Source organism: Rhinolophus ferrumequinum, chromosome 6 (assembly GCF_004115265.2).
Source record: "Rhinolophus ferrumequinum isolate MPI-CBG mRhiFer1 chromosome 6, mRhiFer1_v1.p, whole genome shotgun sequence".
NCBI classification, from domain to species: Eukaryota; Metazoa; Chordata; class Mammalia; order Chiroptera; family Rhinolophidae; genus Rhinolophus; species Rhinolophus ferrumequinum.
Genome location: NC_046289.1, coordinates 21668746 through 21688827, shown reverse-complemented (window position 1 = coordinate 21688827; position 20082 = coordinate 21668746). Strand labels below are relative to the sequence as shown.

The 20082-nt window shown below is 54.2% G+C and overlaps 1 protein-coding gene across 1 annotated transcript; it reads right to left on the bottom strand.

Moving 5' to 3' along the window:
• Positions 1-80: 80 nt before the first annotated feature.
• Positions 81-19205, bottom strand: ISM2 (isthmin 2). Its single transcript, XM_033107242.1, is given in 8 exon segments — positions 81-3121; positions 4526-5089; positions 6326-6409; positions 6668-6808; positions 8198-8558; positions 9873-10112; positions 18980-19023; positions 19026-19205. Coding segments are annotated over 8 exon segments (1623 nt in total). The 5' UTR covers positions 19117-19205; the 3' UTR covers positions 81-3023.
• Between the last annotated feature and the right edge of the window lie 877 nt (positions 19206-20082).

The window sequence follows — 20082 nt, the reverse complement described above, 5'->3', positions numbered from 1 at the left end:
GGATTAAAAAAAAAAAAACTGGACCAATGTCACCCAATACATTTAATTTAAAAAACAAAAAACCTGGAGGAGTTGTAATAAGGCCTTGCCTCCATTGTGGAGAAACGTATGTAGTAATTAAGAGGCATGACAGGAGCCTGCTTCTCACCACCAGGCATTCCTGAGCTAGGCTTGCGTACTACAGACCGGCAAAAAGGTTCTGTTCCCCTCACTGAGGGAAAAGGAGAGGAGGACTGGTGCTCTGGGATAAACAGTGCCAACAAACGTTGCTGGCGGAGGTGTCATACTGGGCTTGCCCCTCTCCATGGCCTCTTAACCTCTTGCAAGAAGAGATGATCACCAGCTGCTGGCTTGAGATGTGGAAAGATTCCCATCCTGTGGCAGAGGGGAACTGGGCCTTGGGTTAACAGCTTCTGTTTATTGAGCAGTTACTACGTACCAAAAACTGCACTAACTTCTTTGTATTCACTCCTTTAACCCCATAATAAACCCTATGAAATAGACACTATCATCACTTCTGTTTTACAAGAACCCAAACCTTGGATTTCGTAAGTAACATATCCAAGGCCCAACAACTGATACTTGGCAGAGTCGGGATTTGGAAGAAGGACCATAACTGCAGAGCCAGCGCTCAAATCTGATCCAGTACGTCTACTTCCTTGCCACCGTGTTCATCCCCACCAGGAAGCTGCTACCTTTCTAATATGTGAGGCGTCCCTCCTGTAGTAGGAAATTCCAGGCCTTGGTACTCCCAGAAAGAGGAAGAAAGGAGTGTCCTTGGAGTACTTTTAAATATCTGGTTCCATTGAAGAAAACTGACCAAGTGCTGGAATACGGTCCGGTGGGGCTCACGCTGTGTTGCAGGAGAGGTAACAGGGAGGGTCCCTTTCCCTATGCCCTGCCCTGGCATCCTCCTCTATCCTGGAGCCAGTGCCTGCTAATCCAGACTACCTCCTGCAGCTACAGCTATTTTCCTTTTGTTTGTTTTATTAGGTGGCAGGCCTGGAGGCTAATCCTACCAAAATGTAGTTAAAGCAGAACGTAAAGCAGAAAATAAGCACTGATCTGGATAATTTAGACTCCCAAAAGCCACCTCAAGTCTTGAGTTACTCAAACAAGGGCTAGACTGAACTAATTTGCATCTAATTCGGCATTATATCTGCCTCCTGGGAATCCAAAACGATAACTCGATAAAAAGCCTGTACTCCAGCTTGAATCAAATCAACAGGCCCCTCCTAACAGACTCCTAACAGAGACCAGTGACAAAAAAAGGAGCCCTTTCACACCTGGCTGGAGAGTTACCAATTCCAGAAAATGACATTTCAGAGAAACCCTGAGGTAGCGTTTACAAACACCTCAGTAAAAACCAAAGCACCAAGCAAAGGATCTGTCACATGCTATGCTTAGTAATGGCTCATCCCCAGTACTGAGGGCTGTTGCAATTTTTACCACTGCCATTTGGCTGATAGCATTTCGGTTAGCCATCTGAGCCTACAAAGCAGAATGATGTAATAACTAAAAGCAAAACCTGGACTTGGGTTTGAGTTGTAAATGTGCCACTTCCAACAAACGGGGCGGATTTCATCACTAATGGGTATAACAGGTATCGTACAAGAGCATTACAGATGGTGGATGCACGTGACGGTCCTCAGCAACTAGCACCTGCTACTTCTGGACTCAAGCCCAAGCGTGTTCCCTGGATCAAGATTATTCTGAAATGCCGGTTCATTGGCCAAACTGCAAATCTTAGGCCAAGGATTCTCCTCACCTGAGAACCACCTGTTAAATGGAGAAAAGTGGGCCCCATCCCTAGAGTCTTAGTGGGTGTGGCCCAGGAAGCTGCATGTTAATAAATATCCGGTGATTTTGGTCTCAGGAGTTCATTTTGAGAAGCGCCTCACCATGTTAAGAAAATCTCGTGGTAATGGAGGAGCCAAAGCACATTTGGGTCCCTTTTGTGAATAATGGAGGCAAAGGACCTGAAACATCCTATCTTCCAAGAGGCCAGGGAGGCCCGCAGGATCTGGCAGGGTTTGTACTGTTGGTTGTTTCCAACCCTAGGAAGAATTCAGTGTGCCTGGTCTTGCCTAAACTAGACCCTTTAGGAGGTAAACCAGAGTGGGAAAACTGGGCAAAACCGTCTATGTTGGAAACAGTGTGGTGGCCCTGCTCCCGGGTGGCTGTGGGTGGCTCCTGGTATTTGGGACAGGAAGCACAGCCAATCACACCAGTGATGTGACTGGCCCTGGCCCTGATTTTATGAGCCATTCCTGGCTGATACCAGCTGCTCCTAAAATCCTCCTTGACTGCTTCCCCTCACAGGCAGGTGTTCCCTAAGCCTGCAGCCACCTGCAGTGTCGCTTTCTCCTTTGTAGAGTTTGAATAAACACCATTTTATAGCTGATCTACTCCCCAGCCCCTTCAAGGCTCCGTTCAGCCCCCTTTTCTTTCGTTTCTCTCATCTGTGGCCTGACATGGTAGCAATCGAGCATGTCATTGAGATTACAGATTTAAAAACGGGACCGGTCAAATTCAGTTTGGGTTAAATAGACAACCACTAGGCATAGACTGAATTTAGACAGCATGTTTAAGTGTCAAGGTATGTTAGAAAGGAGGGGGATTTGCAGTTTTCTGTAAATGTCTTTTTTTTTAAAGTTCCTGCTAAAAAATAATTAAAACACGCCCATGCTAATTGTATTGAATTTCCCAGATGAGAGAGAGAGAGAGAGAGAACTTGGCTTCCATCTGGTGACCTGAGTTCCTGCCCTCTCGGTCCCTGTAATAGTTGCGCCAGGGCATTTTTAGATTGCGGTCCAGAACCAGACTAATACACTTACCTCTGGTGTGACGCTGATCAGAAACGTGGCTCTCTGGTCTTCTCCAAGTGTGGGCTCAGGATACCACTTGCCTCATTCTACTTTCTGACGTGTCTCTTTCCTTGCCCCAATGCCAGGAGTGACAGCAGAGTGTCTGGTACTTTACCAAGTACAGCAGGGTACATACAGGTCCATCTCTGTCATCTTCTAGGTACACTCATTTGGGCAACTCTGCAGTGGATCCCCTTGCAGCAAGTTACCTGGGGAAGTGGGGCCTCTTCCTCTGGAGTAAATACAATTTACCCCTTGGGCCAAAAAACTTAGAGTGACTATATGAGGTCCAGCCAGCTGCTCCCTGCCTCCCAGGCAGCCCTTTCTTTACATGTGCGAATATAGCTAAGCGCTGTGAGGTAGAATCTCTACCACAGGAGCTCTGCCTGCCCACCTGGAATAGGCAGTCACAAACACACCTGTGGGAGCTAGAAAGGAGCTCCGCTTGGGCTGTAAGCAAAGGCTCCTGACACCGCTCTGCTCTACTGGGCCCCAAATTCTCCATCAGACAGAACTGGAAAATAAAGTGCTTTATTGCCAAGGATCCCAGAGAACTTCAGGGCAACTGTCTAGGGGCCAGGACTGAAGTCCCCTACCTTGTGGAGGCTTTTGTGAACAGGGACAGCTGAGACTTCAGCATGTCAACCCCCTAGAAGGCAAGGAAGTGTGGTTTGGGGGTTGAGGGGCTGCAGGAAGAGGCACAGGTGTGCTGGGAGAGTTGATTACATGCGTCTCTTCCCCACTCTGGGCTCAGTGCATTCAGTGACATCACCATCGAGCCTGAAATGGGCCATGGTGGGAGTATTTACATCACAGAAACTGCTCAAATGCTACCAATCAGGACAGCCGCCCCTCGCCCCTGTCCGGGAGAACTGGTTTACCAGTGCATCACGGGAGCGTGACACATCCTCCTGAGCTGGTTCCGAGCCCACCCCAAGCCTCGCCGCTGTGACAAGCTGCCCGTCCCCCATTTGGGGCAGTGCATCTCCCAGCCCTGCACATTCCTACAACCTGGACAGAGCAGAGGTGGGCTGGACAAAGAAAAGAACCTGAACTGCCTGATCCTTTACCTGCCTGGAGCTTGCCCTGTCTCAGCTGCCTCAGCCTGTCCACCCACTGATGGCCTTCAGCCCTGGACTAAAGTGGTGTCCACTGAAAGGAAGCTTGGAGGATAACCCTCCTGCTCAGTGGCTCCCAGCAAGCAGTGGGACAAGAGGGTCATGTGCAACCACTCAGAGATAAGGAGGGCTGGACTCCCAGGGCTGGCTATCAGCCTGACAGAGGGCAGCTGAGGGGTGGCCGAATGAAAGGCCTGGCCCTCAGGACTGGGGGCCCGGGAATCAGGCTGTGTGGAGAGCCGAGCGCCTGGCTCATACTATGCGCACAGCCAGGGCGGGAGAGCCCAGCCCTGAAGGAAGGGGAGGAAAATGAGTGGCCAGGCAGGGACAGCGCCTGCCAGCAGGCAGGAGGGGAGGCCCCCAAGGACACGCATTCCCACTGCATCCCCAGGGACCTTAGGGCTGAGCTCCCTCCCCTCACCCTGGGCCCTGGACACACTCCAAGCCCTCCTCGACACCTGGGTGCTGCCCTGCCTCAGGTTCACGAGCAGAGGGCCTGTGGCGCCAGCCCAGCCTCACAGGGGGAGGCTTTGCACTCACCCAGTCTGGGCAGGGGTGCGTGGGGGGCCGGCAAGGAGTCCTCCCAGCAGTACTCCTTGACCTCCTGCAGCTGGGCCAGGTACTCCTCCTCAGGAGGGCTGTCAGCGCAGGCCCAGCCATTGTTGGGAGGCCGCACAGCGTGGGAGCGGCTCCAGTCCCGCTTACACAGGATCCAGGGCAGCGTGTCCACCTTGAAGTGCAGCGCAGGTGAGAAGTCAGTGCTGATGAGGTCAGGCACTCCGGCGCCCTTGCCTCGCGTTAGCAGGCGGCTGCCCCAGTCGTAGAAGCAGTGCTGGGCGACCAGCGTGCTGCTCTCCCCAGACAGTAGGGAGCGCAGGCAGAAGCACGCCGTGGGCTGGTAGATGTCCAGGTGCTCTCGCGGGCCACTGGCGTCCTTCCACTGGAAGCTGCGGCCCTATTGTTCGTCCTGCAGGCTCATGGCCCTGTACACGGCCTCCAGTGGGTATGCACAGGGGCAGCTGGGCAGGTCCCGAAGCACTTGGCTCAGGTACTTGGCTAGGAAGTCACTCTTGCATTTCAGCCACTTCTCACAGCTGTCCACATCTGCAGAGGGCAGGGAAGTGCGGGAAGGGAGCTGGTCAGCCCCTTGGTGAGGTGGGGGCTGAGCAAACCCCAATGCATGGAGAGAGAGGCCCAGGTCCCAGCTGGTGCAAAGATGCAGCCTGCTAGGGCCTTAGGGCAGAAGCCGAAGGCCACACACCAGAGCTGGGGACAGTCCAATCTGGCCTCCACTGCTGACAGATAGGGGCGCCCACACAACACCCAGGCAACCTGAAGCAAGAGGCCATGCTTCAGAGGCAGGCGCAGTAGGGGCTGCAGGAGGGGCCTGGAGGCCCTCTGCTAGGCCAGGTGTTGTCCCTTGAGATGCTGGATTGTGGGAAAGACCCTGGGATCTTGGGGAAGGAGCTGGAGTGTTCCGGGCAGGGAGAGCAGTTTTAACCAATTAGTAAGAAAGTGTTTCAGTATTTTACCCACTGGCCCGTTCTTGTTCTTAACTCTGCCTTTCTCAAGCCAGATGACCTTGGATGAGTCACTCTGCCACTCTGGGCCCCCAGTGCTCCACTCTGTCCATGCTGCCCTCCTCCTCCTCTACCTTGGCAAATGTGGCTTCTGACACTTGTCACGGAGAACGAATTGCTCCTTCCTTTTTGCTGCAGACCTTTCGGGCACAGTTTAAGTGTAGCGCTCAAGTTGGTCACGTGTCTCTCCCCCATAAGACCTGAACTCTTTGAGGGCAGGTACCAGACCTTTGTCTTCTGGGATCCCCTGCCCCAGCACAGTCGGGGGCTGTTGGCAGTCTCCTGTCTCTTTGCAGGGTGCCAGTGAGACCAAGCGACCCAGACACAGAGTATGCTGGTAAAAGTATGGCCTGCTCCAAGCTGCTGGAAGGAGCAGTCCTGGAATTCTGGACCCTGATCCATTTCTGATGGCACCTTCTCTCCAAACAGAGCCTGCCCAAGAGTCTCCAAGGGTGACCCAGGAGTGGAAGCCAGAATGTCCCCATGCCATCCTGTTGCCGGGGGAGTATGCCCCATCGGATGATCTCAAAGCTCTGTGGTTCCCATCAAGGCCTTCTTCCCAGCAGAAACATCAGGCTGGGAGAGGACAACGGGCCTGTCCAGTGGGGCTCAGAAATGCTAGGACCCCCATGCTGGGGAGGCTAACCGTCCAGCTGGAAGATGTACACTCGGCCTCAATGGATGGAGGCGAGATTCCTGCCCGTGCAATAATGTTCCACCCTCCAGCACTCCCAGAGATAAGGTCTAGGCCCCCACTGACCTGGGCCGAGCATGTCCGCAGCATTGTGAGCCAGGGGCTGCCACCCCTCACTGCGGAAGCCCAAGGGGTCCTCGTCCTTGGCGCCTTTGGGAAGAGAGGAGGCCAGGCTGGTGGTGTCCCAGGGCACCTCTGCGCTCCCGCTGGGGTAGCCCAGCCCTCACTAGGCTCTCGGTGCCATAGCAGCAGGGAAGGCCTGGGATGAGGCAGGACCACCATGTTTGTGAGGTTTCTGCATGCGCTCTCCCAAGTCCTCCGTCGTACAAGGCTCACGTGTCCACATTCCCAGGGGACCGAGCCCAGAGTGTAAGCCGCTCCTGACGCAGGAGCTGCTGCTCGTCCCACCAGGACAGGGGGGCAGGTCACAGGCACTGGACGTGGTGGCAGTGCAGGCGTAGCCGCAGGGCCGAGTCCTCTGCTGGCTGCTGCTGCCGCAGCTCGCACTGCAAGGAGACCAGGGGCTCCACTCCTCTGGAGGCTCATAGTCTGGGTCAAGGCAGGGAGCCAGGGCTGAGTGAGCACAGCCCACAGGGTGCTTTGGCACAATGTAGCCAAAGGCACCCCTTACTCGGGAGGATGCAGCCAGTGCCAGCGCTCCTAACCTCATGACAGAGCAGGGGCTGGAGGTCAGCCCCCACTCGTCCCCTCAGCTGGGTACCCCCAGCTGGGTGCAATGAACACCCGTGTGAATACATGTGAAAGGTGGCCCTATGGGAGACAGCACAACCCCCAGCCACCTATTCTGCCAACACAGCAATGAAGAGGAAAAGATATCTGGGCTGGAGGCCACCTGACCGCTGTCAGTGTGATTGGGCAAGTCCCCCTCCATCTCTGAGCTATAATTTGCATGTCCATCAAAACCCAGGGTGACAATACTTCTCTGGCACTAGGGGTATTAAAGAATGTCCCTGCTGCCACGTTAGGGACCTGAAATACATACACCGTGACTGTGCCCACTGCCTTCTGGCTGTGCAGGGCCCAAAACCCAGGGCTCCCTGTGGAACCCCTCAAAGTACTGACACAGCTGCTATTCTCCTCACTTCCCACACAGACCCGAGCAGGCTGGCACTGAGAGTTTAAGGAAAAATCAATGGAAGAAAAGCTGAACGTCATGAAAATTCCGCCTCTTGTTTATATGATTTTGGTGAATGGGAAAAAACTGCTATGACTTAGTCTTAATCATAGGCTCCGCTGTCCAATGATGAAACACCAGGGCTCTCGGGAGAATGGCTGCAACATGCACGAAACGGCCTGCACCCCTGGGAAACCCTGAACTGCAATATGCAATATAAAAATGGCTGTCACGGGGGCTGGCAGGCTGTAGGGGTATTTTCTGAACTAACTGTATTATGATGTTGTTTTCTAATAAAAATAGCAAATACTTTGTTTACTATATGCTGGCACTTTAAATGTATTACTGACTTAATACCCTCTACACCCAAACCTGTGTCATAAAAGTTGTGCCATTCTCCATGTTATAGAGGCAGGAACTGAAGCACAGAGAGGGGAAGTAACTTGCCCAGGGTCACTCAGCTGGTAAGTGGCAGAGCCAGAAGTCAAACGCACATAGTCTGAAAATGAGGTCAGTTGTGAGTGGTGGAATTTATACTATTTCCCAATTTGTTGGAAATGAATGGATATGAATATATAAAACATAAACAAATGTCTGTTTCGCTTAGAGGATCTCAGGGTTACTGTGAGGGCCAAATGCTTGGGGGGAACTTTGCCAACTACAGGGGCTGTTCCTATGGAGCTGACGGATGATGGCGTTTGTGCTGGCCTAAGCTCCGGGCCCCCCGCTGCCCCTGCCCAGGAAGCTCTCAGCCCTCTCTCTACCCCCATTTCCACTCAGGAGGCCGGGCTGGGGGTGCTCACCATAGCTGTCCGACTCCTGGGAGGACCAGTCCCCAGGGACCAGCCAGCCCGGCTCCCTGCCGCCTGTGGCCCCACTGAACCCAGGCGCCTCGTTGTCGGCTTCCTCATCACTGCCCACCTGGTCCTCGCTCTCGCTGTACTCCGAAGGGTGGTCGTCCTCCTCGGCCTCCTCTTCCCCTGGGGCTCTGCCCTTGAGACTGGTCCCAGCCTCCTCAGCCTCCAGGTAGCCCCAGAAGAGAGGCCAGAAGAGCTCCTTGGCGGGCAGCCAGCTGGGGGCACCCTGGGGCCAGCGACTGCTGGGCTCGGCCAGCAGGTCCATCTCCACCTCTGCCTGGGGGTCCTCTACCACCTCGATGGTCACCTGCAGGGAGACAGATGCCAGGCCGGCCAGTGAGGGAGGGCTCGGAGCTGGACAACAGGAGAGGAGAGATGGCAGGGGAGGGGCAGGGCAGGGGCAGGGGCGGGGGGAAGACCCACCTCTCCTCCAAGCCAGCTCATTCTCTGGCCCCCCAGGACGCCTGGGATCACAGCTTAAGACCTGGCTGTACATCACAGTCCCCTGACCCCCGACCCCACCTCAGACGTGGATTTAACTGGGCCAAGGCGGGGCCGGCATGGTGGCTCTACCATGTGCCCGGGGTGGAGACCCACTAGTTTAAGAAAAGCTGGCTTTGAATTCTGGCTGCCCCAGCCTGTCGGCTGCCCAGCCTCAGGGGCCACAGACACCCCCAAGCATCCATTTCCTCATTGTAGGGCCTGAAAATGAGAGCAAAGACAGCAAACCCCCACCGCAGCGGGGGCGGGGGCGGGGGGTGCTTGCTCACACCAGATTGTGGACGGGGTGGATGGGAAATAAGTACCATGAGATCACTCATGTGAAAGTGAATTGGAACACATCATTTGGGGTTATTGTAAAGGAATATGAGGTCACTGAATAAAACTTTGTGGGAAAAACAGCAGAATATAAAGTAGCAGACGAACACCGCCCATATTCCATCACCGACAGACACCACTTTGATGATTCACCTCCCAGGTTTTACAGGTACACACACACATACACAAACACTTTTAAACAATTTTAGTTATGTTCTACACTTTTCTCTTTTGGTGAAAGGGTTTTGTAAACTGTAGATGCTATACAAAAAAGTGCAGAATTATTACCGTTAGGGATTCAAGACTGGCAGTGCTGTACGTAACCTGGAATTCCACTGGCACCTCTAGGTACCTGTCCTGTAGAGACCCTCAGGTGGGCAGTACCACCCCCCACACACACCCCACACACTCCCTCTTCTTCAGGGGCCTGCAGTAAGGAGCTGGGCCTGGGCGGGGATCAGACCCTTAGGTTTTCCCACAAGGCCTCCCGCCACGTTCCTGGGATCCCTGCAGCTCAAGAAGCTTTCTGTGCTCATTTGGTCCTCAGGACTGCCCTGCCAGGTTGGTGCTGTTTGTCCCTTCCTATGGACTAGGAGTCATGTGAGTTGCTCACGGTCTGCAGCTTGAAAGTGGAGGACCAGGTTCCCCCCCCCCACACACACACACACTACTCCATAGGGATAGTAGGTCCCACACAGGAGACCCCCTCCAAGGAATACAGGATGGGATGCCTGACCTCAGACCTGAGCCATTCAGCCCAGCCCCTCTCCAGGGATCCGCTGGGCCCTTTTGTAGCTCTCACCTGGATATTGGGGTTCAGGGAACTCAAGTCTGTGTTGGCCAATCCTGGCAGCTTCTGCAGCTCCACAGGAAGGGCTTGTCCTCTGGGGTCCCAGGAGGGGTTCTTTTCCAGGGTCAGGGTTGCTGGCTGAGTGAGAGCCCAGCACCGGTGCTGGCGTGGCCCGGCCTATAGGACAGTTTTGGGCAGCAGTGGTGTGTCCTCCTCTCCCCTCAGAGGGCTGGGATCTGGGGAGGCTGAGACCTAAGGGAGAGAAGGGGGATGGAGGGGTGACTGAGGTCGGAGCTCACGGCATTTGGGCTGGTCAGGGAGGATTCAGGAGCCCTGGGTTCTGACCAGATTACAAACTCACCCTCTGACAAACGTGATTGCTTTAACGCCCCAGAGGGTAAGTGAGGCTGTGTTCACACAGCATTTGAACACATGGTGCCAACATAAGGCATGAGAGGATGTTTGAAATCAGGTTTCTACACATGGAAGAAACACAGTCCAACCTCCTCATTTTACCGATGAAGAAACCGAGGCCCAGAGACGAATGCCAGTTGTTTGAGGCATTGATTCCAAAGTGCACTTTGCAGGCCACCTGCTTCAGGACCCCCCAGAGCTGTTGTCAGAGTACAGACGCCAGGCCTCACAAATCAGGGCAGGAAGCCCAGGAGGCCTGGGCTCTTCCCCTCAGCACACGCCCCTGCCACTTGGCCCCTCACGCCGTCCATGTAGGGCTGTATTCCTTAGCATCTCTAACCCTGGCTACCTTCCTCTGACTGCCCACCTGGGGCCCAGCCCCTTGTCCTATTCCAGGCTGCTCGGATGGCTGCCTGTCTGCCAGCTAATTCCCTCCACCCGCTGATGCCCGTGCTTCAGCACAGACAGCCTGGTTATTTCTGACTCCTGCTTCAGAGTTCACCTGCTCAGACAGTGGGTCACTGGGGGGCTCAGAGGCCATCCACCTACCTCCAGGCTGCAGCCATTGCCCAGGTCTCCATGCCAGGACAGAAAAAGCACCATCTAGAGCTACCCTTATGAGCCTCAGGGGCCAGAAGCCTATGGACTTGACCCCACCTCCCATCTCATACCTGGGGTAGTGTGGTATGGCTGAAAAAATGTGGGTTCTGGAGCATCAGATCAGCTTGGGTTCAAGTCCCAGCTCTGCCTCTTACTAGCTCATTCAAGTTGATCTGCAACATGAGGATAATAATTCCTACCTGGAAGGATTGTCAGAATTTTTTTTTTTTTTATCAAACACTTCCACAGCATCCACTGCGTGCCAAACATTATTCTGAACACTTAGTCACTCATTTCATCCTCCCAACAACTCTCAGAGGTAGGTGCTAGCTGTCATCCCCATTTTGCCAATGGAAACTAAAGCACAGAGAGGGCAAGTAACTTGCCTGAGGTCACACAGACAGTGTTAGAGCCAGAATTTGAATGAGGTAGCCTAGGCCGAGTCCACTCTCTTAACCATTATGCTCTAACACTACAGGTGTGAGCGCCGAGAGTCCCCTTCACAAATCAGGGGCTTACTCAATCTAGTTTCTCACTCTCATGATTCTTTTCTTGGTTTGGAAAAGAGATTGAGAGTCTTCTGTCTTTCCTCTTTGACCTATCCTTCTGTGGTCCCCAAATGCCTGGCTCCAAGGCTCCTGCACTAATCACTTGGCCCCATCTCAGCCTGGCCCCGGAGTCTTTTCCTGAGTCAGAGAGCTCTGGTCTAGACAGCCAGGATGGATGACCAGAGAGCGGGCAGATGAGTAATGGAACTACCCGAGCCCCTCATGGATCAACCTTGGAGGCCTGGGACATCCCCACATGCTGCCTTCCTGGCAGCTGCCACCCACCAGAACCCTAACTATCCCTGTGACTTTGTTCAGCATTTCCTCGGTCTGCAGCCCCTGGGCCACAGGAATAGGTAGGCTCGAGGCAGCAGGAGTGCAGGGTCATGCAGCCTTTCTGGCTCATCTGGGCAGGTAGTTAAGCAGTGGTTCTCATCTGGGGACAGTGGCAATGTCTGGAGACATCTGTGGTTGTCACAATTGGAAGGGGTGCTACTGGAACCCAATGGGCAGAGGTCAGCGATCCCACAATGCATAGGACAGCCCTCACAACAAGAATTGTCCAGCCTAGAATCAAATACAGCTGCAGTTAAGAAGTCCTGCCCTAGAGTCAAGCCGCCTGGGTCTGAATCCCGGCGGTGGCCAGCATCTGACCTGTGGGCCCTGGTAGGGGACACAAGCTTTGTGAGCATCCTTGTCTATAAAACGGGAACAGTGATGTGAAGGGCCTGGGACCGTGCACCACCAGCTCTCCCCACCCTCTCCACTCCCCGGAGCCCAGCTGCCCACGATGAGCAAAGGCCATAGAATGCCCTGACTGGACATAACAGCCACACACGCCGCCCCTCCCTGGAGCTGCTCGTGGAGCCTCCTGCCCTGGGCATCAGCCCCCAGTGGTTCCTGGGAGTGGACAGGGGACGGGTGGGGGGACGACATCCGGTCTTAGTTTGAGTTCCTTCAAAAGCTGACCTGAGACAAAGACGGAAGGACAAGTGGTTCCTTTGGGAGGAGACACCTTGGGGGTGCGGGAGAGCGAGTCAGGGAACTGGGGCAGCTAACAAAGCATGTTCCATCAAGCTAGTGACCACGGTGGGCAAGTGGAGTTCAATCCCGCTGGGGGCCTCGCCTATCCCCCCCGAGGAGGGGGCGCTGGGCTATTTCCCAGCAACTCCACCAGTCATTTGGCTGAGGGCTGCTGGGGGTGGGGGAGAGGCTTTGCTCTCCAGACAGGAGCTGCAGGCCCTGCCGTGTACAGCTCAGAGCAGGTCCTAGTGCCACCGAACCTAGTGCTCAGGACACTGGAAGGAAGGCCTGCGGGGATTGGGCAGAGCTGTGACCTGTCACCATCATCTGGGCACAGCTTCCATACCAGGCCTGGGCTGGGCCCTTTACGTGCCTTCTGTCACCCACTCCGGCTAGAGTGTCAGGACCGTGCAGGCAGGAATTTCTGTCTGCTTTGTTCCCGCTGTACCCCGTGCCTAGCATGTGCCTGCAGTTATATTGCAGAAACTCAACAAATCACTGCCGGGTGATTAAATGAAGCCAGCCCCCTAAGGAATGAGGTAACGAAGGCTTAGAGACGTGAGGGTTTACATAAGGTCTCAAAGGATACGACGTCTGAGCTCAGGTTCAAGCTTAGCTCTGCCTGATCTCGACTCCATGCGTGGGTGCACGCGTGCGTGCACGGACACTCAGGGCAGTAACCCCTCACACGCGACCACCTTCGCATTCACCAAGCACACCCACTTTCATTCCTCGTTCTGGCGGCTGAATGCAGTGGTAACGCGTGCAGCCTGGAGGCCACAGCACCTGCGTTCAAAGCCTGGCTTGTGGACTGAGCAGCTGTGTGACCTTGGGCAGCTTACTTGATCTGCCTGAGTTTCTCCCTCTGTAAATTAGGAAATGGCAGTCCCTGTCTCGTAGGCTGGTTGAGTTAGAATGATGCCTCAACTATGGCAAGTGTGCAATGAATGTCACCTCGACATGGTGCTAGATGGTTCTTAGAAGGGAGAGAGAAGACAGCAGCCCCCTCTCCAGGCACTGTGCTAATTCTTTACATCTTCACATTTTAATTACCCCGCCCACCTACCCCACCTACCACCCCTGCTGGAGGATCTTTGGGAAGGTATATTCCACGACGTCCTGAACCAAACTCTGAGGCGTGGGCCTGTGTCAGAGCACTGCCCACCCCACAGGACCACCACCCCATCTATTAGGCTCACGTGTGGAGTTTCACGCAGGGACAGATACACAAGTCCATTCTTTCAGGGGATGATGTCATTGCCCAGACAGACATGAGATGTACAGATACACACAGGTTTTCGCCGCCATCTGAAAGTAGAGCGTTCCTAGGACAGGGGGAATGGCGTAAAGCAAAGCAGCAATGACCAGGAACTTACGTGGAAAAAATGTTGAGCCTTTCGAGACCCTCCAAATAACCTACCAAATGGCACAAAAAACCTAAAATAACACTAACATAGAGTAAAAGCAGTGCCATTCCCACTGCTGGGGTGCTCGCTGCCTCTATCTTGGCTCCCTGCAAAAGCAATGCGGAACGCTATTTTCACTTTCCTCTTCTTTCGTAAAAGGAAAAATCCTCTTGGATTTTTTTTTTTCGGATTGTGGAAACAGGTACTGCTAATGTGAAGGGGCACAATGCGAACTTTTGAAAAGTGGGAGATACCTGTACCAATCTACATCTCCCCCGTTTTCTGTGTCTGTGCCTCTGTCCCTATCACACGCGTGCGCGCGCGCACACACACACACACGTCCACATGCACCCTCCCAGGCTTGGCCAGCAGCCCCGATCCATGTGTTTCCAGTTAACGTAAGACACCCTCACAGCCACAAAGCCGCACTGCACTGCACGGGCCTGCCTGCTAACCTGTTTCAGTCCCCCATGCTCCCTTCTCCTCTCTGCCTCAGGGGTCAGGAACTTGTTCCGGATGATGAAATCCAGTTGCCAGGTGCAGCCGGCACCTCCCCTCCCCACAGCCCCAGCTGCCGAGGCGCAGGCCCCTCCGTAGAGCCGGCTGCACACACAGTCACCCAGGCCTCCCGGGAGATGCTGGAGACCCAGCATTCGGCAGCAACTGCCTCTTCAGCCAGGCAGAGGGATGGGGCTGGACTTTACTCTCTTCACTTGTTCTAACAGTCTAACCCAGCCCCCCCCCCCAGCCCTCTATGGAGACCTCAAATCTTCTCATTGTAATAAGAGTACTACTGACAGAGCACACCCTCCAAGCACCAGGGCTGGCCGGCTCAGACTGACCTGGGTACGTGCACAGGTTTAACACTCTGCTGTCGCCATCTTGACATGCTCAGAGGCCCCCCATTCTCACTCTGCACTGGACCCCACAAATGATGCAGCACCCTATATGCATGGACTCGAATCCTCACGACCACCCTTTGGGCACGTGCTAGCATGATCTCACTTCAGAGAGGAGGCAGTCAAGGATCGGAGAGGTGAAGTAAGTAGCTTGGGGATCACACAGGGGGCTGGCAGGGCAGGATTGAGGCACATGGTCTGGCTGGAGAGTCTGTGCTCGTAACCCTTGGGCTTCACCAACTCCAGGCAGGGGCTGCCTGTTCTGGTTCACTGCATGCCACTCTGAGTGAACAAAACCCTAGAACGGGATGTTCTGCTTTCCACATCCATCTTCCTTTTTAATCCTCATAACAAGCCAGTGAGGACCCAAGGGGAGGAACAGGATTAGAAGACTGAGACCCAGTGCGCTGAGGACTTGCCCGGGAACACGAGCAGCGAGCCTCCAGGGCCCATTCGGGTCCTTCCCTCTGTCCCACAACCAGCTTTCCAGGGATTCTGAAATCGAAGAGCAAAAAGAATAGTCCGGTCCTGCAGAGGCGTCCTGCCGCAGGAGGAGGCTAAGAGCAAGGCACAGGACCGGCATCACACACACCTGGGTTCCAGTTCCCCTCCTGACACTGACTGGGCCAGAAGGACCCCAACCAAAAAAGGCCAATCTTCAGGAAAATACCTGCTTTTCCTGTCACCCACCTGGCAGGTGAGACCTTTCAACCCACCACGCCCCTCTCACTGTCCAGTCTCTGCTGCGGGCTGAACACTGGACCAGGCCTGAGTTGCTGACTAAGCGCACCTACCCCTGCGTGACACGGCCAGGCTTGGAGGGTCCGTGCTTAGCTCTTGGCTCAGCCCACGCCCTCACCAAGTGCTTCCTTCCCTGTCAACTCAGTCTGCTGTTTCCCAGCTCTACCCAACGTGGGACCCCTTCACGACGGACAGTCCTTGCCGCCTGGAAGAGCTGTCCTCTCAGTTCTTCTCTTTTGCCTAATTCTCATCTCCATCATACACTGAACAGCGTGGCCCAAGCTCTGCCCCAAGTCCCCAACCCCTGTCTCCACGCCCCCGCCCCAGGTCTTCCCTTGCCTGCCTAGGAGGTGGTGGGAGCTAGGACTAGGTGCCCAGGGCGCCAGAGTTAAGCAAAACCGAGTTTGGATCCTGGCTCACCACTTACTAGCTGTGTAATCGTGGGTTACTTCTTGCATCAACTGTCAGTTTCCTTGTCCTTAAAATGAGGATAACAAAACAAGGAACACAAAACACTCGGCACGGTGGCTCTTTGGGTGGTATCCTGATCCTAAAGAGAACTGAAGACCCCCAAGGCAGAGCTGTGTCATTCTTTGCTTGTCCAACACCCAGAACACCGCCCGGCCCCGGCCCTTGTAACGACGGTCTCACCATGTGTACTGGGCTTTCTCAGCCACCACGCCACCAGACAGAACGGGTTCTCTTATTCCCATTTGACTGTGGGAGTAAACTGAGGCTCAGTAACAGGCCTGCCCAGAGAAAGGGTGGCACGAGTTGTTCACGATGCTAATGATTTCAAGATGTTTCAAGGGTTTGGATGAGCGAGCTGGGGCCTGACATGCAAAGATAGACCACAAGGTCCCAAGTGTAGCTCTTGAAATGACAGACCTGGCTCCCAATCCCAGCTAGGTTTAACATCTCCGTGCTTCAATTTTCTCATCCGGAAAAAGGGCATAATGCCCAAGTCACATTGGTGTGACACTGAAATAACATCATGTACGGTACTTTGCACTTACCCTGCAAGGCCCAGGTATGCTCACTCCCCTCAGCCATCCTACATCTTTAGATCTTGGAGGTTTATGGTCTTGTTTTTTTTAATTATTATTATTATTATTAGTTTCAGGTGTACAAAGCAATGTAATAATTAGACATTTATATCCCTCACAAAGTGATAACCCCCCGCCCCAATCTACTACCCCTCTGACATCGCACACAGCCGTTACATTTCCACTGTCTCTATTCCTTATGCTGTGCTGCACTTCCTGTCTGTGTCATACACACACACACACACACACACACACACACACATCAAATTGTAGCTGACTTTCATTATTATTCAGCTTCAGATTCAGGTGTACACTGCAGTGGTCAGGCATCTACACCGTCCATGAAGTGGTCTCCCTAATAAGACAAGTGTCCATCGGATATCAGTTTCTTCATAAAGGTCTCTGGGTTGGTCAGTTATTTCTGACCTGTTACCCAAGGCCCTAGAACACCAGTCTGCGTTCTCTCAAGAATTCCTTAACCTTTGATGTATAACAGCTTTAACTCATATCACACAGCTTGTGGAACAGTGTTTGGCTGGACGAGACCATGGAGATGCCTTAGCCCCTCATTTTCAATGTCAGGAAATTGTCCAAGGTGAGTCACACACAAGTTAATGCCTCGCTGGGACCAGAACCTCGGACCCTGGGCTCTGAGCTCGGTTTTCTTCCGTGGCACTAATTTGCTTTAACATGTTGTTGAGGGCTCAGCCAGGCTCTATACTGGGGCTGGGGATATGACCTTCCTCTGAAATAACTCATCCTCTAGGCTGGCTTTGGGGAAAGATCTAGCAAACCTATGGAAAATAATTATAATACAAAGTGTAAGTACTAAACTAGAAAGTATTTATGCCAAACAAGTAGGAAAAAAATGTCACTTTAATTAATTTAATGACCACTGTCCCCTCCACCTAGGAAACGGGACCGGCCAGAGGCTGCTCAGTTCCTCTGATTTGTCTACAGCAGTGGTTCTCAGCCACGGCAGCGGGGATGGGGTGTCCCTCAGGGAACATTTGGCAATGTCTGGCTCTGTCAGAGAGGGGGTTGCCACAGGCATCTAGTAGGTAGAGTCCAGAGATGCTGTAAACATCCTACAATGCACAACAAAGAAATCTATGACCTAAAATGACAACAGTGTGGAGAGGAGAAACCCTGGATTTCAGGATGGACTCTCAACAGGGGCAAAAATTGGATCCTGGGGAGCAAAAAAAATCTTCGCTATTACCCTGGTTTGTAACACTCCAAAGGGCCATAGTATACAAACAGATTATATCTGTGTTATTAAAATTTCATGGTGGGGAGCCCCAGCTTGGCCCACTCCCTCACCAATCATCTGCCCCCTGCACTCCTGTGGGGGACCCTCAGTATCCTCCTCCCCCAAATGGGAACAAGGACTCTGGCCTCCTCCAAGAATAGCTCAGTGCAAGGGAGGAGCCAGGACCACCGACCACAGAGGCCTGCTCCCACATACCTTGGAACAAGTCCAGCAGGTTTTGTCCCCATGAGGATGAATGTCCACTCCAGTCCAGGGGGGCAGGGCTGGCCTGCTGACCCCTGGTGACAGCAGACACAGGTGTGGACACACTACAGTTTGTCTCCAAGGCTAACACCACTCTTTTTCATCTCACTCTTGTCTTACACCCTCCCCAAGACCCACTCACAGGCCACCCAGAAAGTGTCCTCCAATGTTTGAGACTCCTCTGCTTTTCCAAGTTCAGAGTACCGTGTTTCCCTGAAAATAAGACCTAGCCGGACAATCAGCTCTAATGCGTCTTTTGGAGCAAAAATTAATATAAGACCGCGTCTTACATATGTAAGATCTGGTCTTATATAAGACAATCTTATGTAAGAGGCTGGGTCTTATATAAATTAATATAAAATATTAATTTTGGCTCCAAAAGATGCATTAGAGCTGATTGTCCAGCTAGGTCTTATTTTCGGGGAAACAACGGTAATACAGAGGTCCCTGGTGAACTAGTCCCACGCACTACCTCACCTTGTCTCAACTCACACCCAAAGGGACTCAAATCTTTTGCAGACTTTGATTTCAGAGGTTGCACCATGACCATCTGAACCTCAGAAACCCCAGCCCGCCACTGGCGAGAACGCAGGGCTCCTCTTCCCCCCTCGCACCCTTGGAGCGCGCACCTGGACAGAGCGGCTGCAGGAGAGATGCGCTCAGCCGAGGCAACAGGAGGAAGCCGGGCCCTTCCTGGGTGTCTGCGCTCCTCACTCGGCACAGAAATGAAGATTCTCCCCAGGCTGGCCCGCCACACAGCCGGGGGAGTGGGGACTCCTAAGGCCCCGCGCACCTGGCTCTCGCCGGGCCCTCCTGCCCTCGTACCCAGTGGCCACTGTTTGCGTCCCAGTCCCGCTCCCCACGCTACTAGAGCGGGAGGCCGAGAGGGGGACACAGCGCACGCAGCCCTGCGCCCCACCACTCACCTCCGCCAGCCTCGCTGGGCTCCGGGGCCGGAGCCAGGGACCCGCGGCTTCCTCACGGGGAGCCCCCGCCCCGCCGCCAGCAGCACAGCCAGCAGCAGCACGCCGAGGAGACGCGCTCTACCCGGGAGCCGACGCATCGTCTCCCTCCGAGGCCGCTCTACCCGGCGCTTCCCCGCCTCCCGACCCGCTCCGGCGAGTCTGTTGGCGCCCGGCCTCTCCTCCTCCAGGGGCGGGTGCGCCGGGGCTGCGGCGCAGGCCTGGCGGCGGGGGCGCGCGGGGCGCGGGAGACCCAGCCGCCGCGGGGACGCGCGCCTCTACTGGGGGTCAGCCCCGGGGGTGTTCCCGGGCCTGCCGGAGGGGTGGCCCCTCGGCGCTTCTTTTGCTCTGACCCCATCCCAGCCCTCAGTCCCCACCGCTGTCGCCCAAGAGAACTCTTGTTCGGGGGAAGTTGCTGCCGGCCAACCCGCGCTCTCAAGCCCTGCGCTGCGACTTCTGCGGGCCACACTCGGCGCGGGAGTGACGCGCCGCAGCGCCGCAGCCCAACGCGGGAGCCTTTAGGTCTCGAGCAAAGGTTTATTTATGACTCCAGGCAGGTTTGCTCATGAAGGCCGGGAAGTAACTCCCCCAGGCTGTTCCAGCTCCCCTGCTGGAGGTGGAGACCAGAGAAACACCTGCCACATTCTGCACCCAATTCCCTCAGGATGTTCTCTTAGAAACTTCAAAAACCAGGAAAGCGTTGAGACTCAGATGTGAGAATCAAGTCCCAGAATGACAGGCGCTAACCACCTTTGAGGGATTGGTCAGAAGGTCCTGCCCTGCAGCTGGGGAGTCACCTAGTTTTATCATGGATGAGGCCGTGGGACCGCCCACTCTCCCCAGCGAGGTACGTGTGCAGGGACCCTCAAAGGTAGGGCATGAAATTGTTGACCTAAGAACCGTCTAAACCTGTAAAGAATTTTTATCAGTTTGAGACAAACTGAGGACAATTGCCAGGAAGCAAAATCTCGACAGATTTGAGAAAATGCTCCAGAGAATGGTAGTTTTGCAGCTTATTTTATAGATTAGAATCAAAGGGGACCTAAGGAGGGTTACACATCCATTGG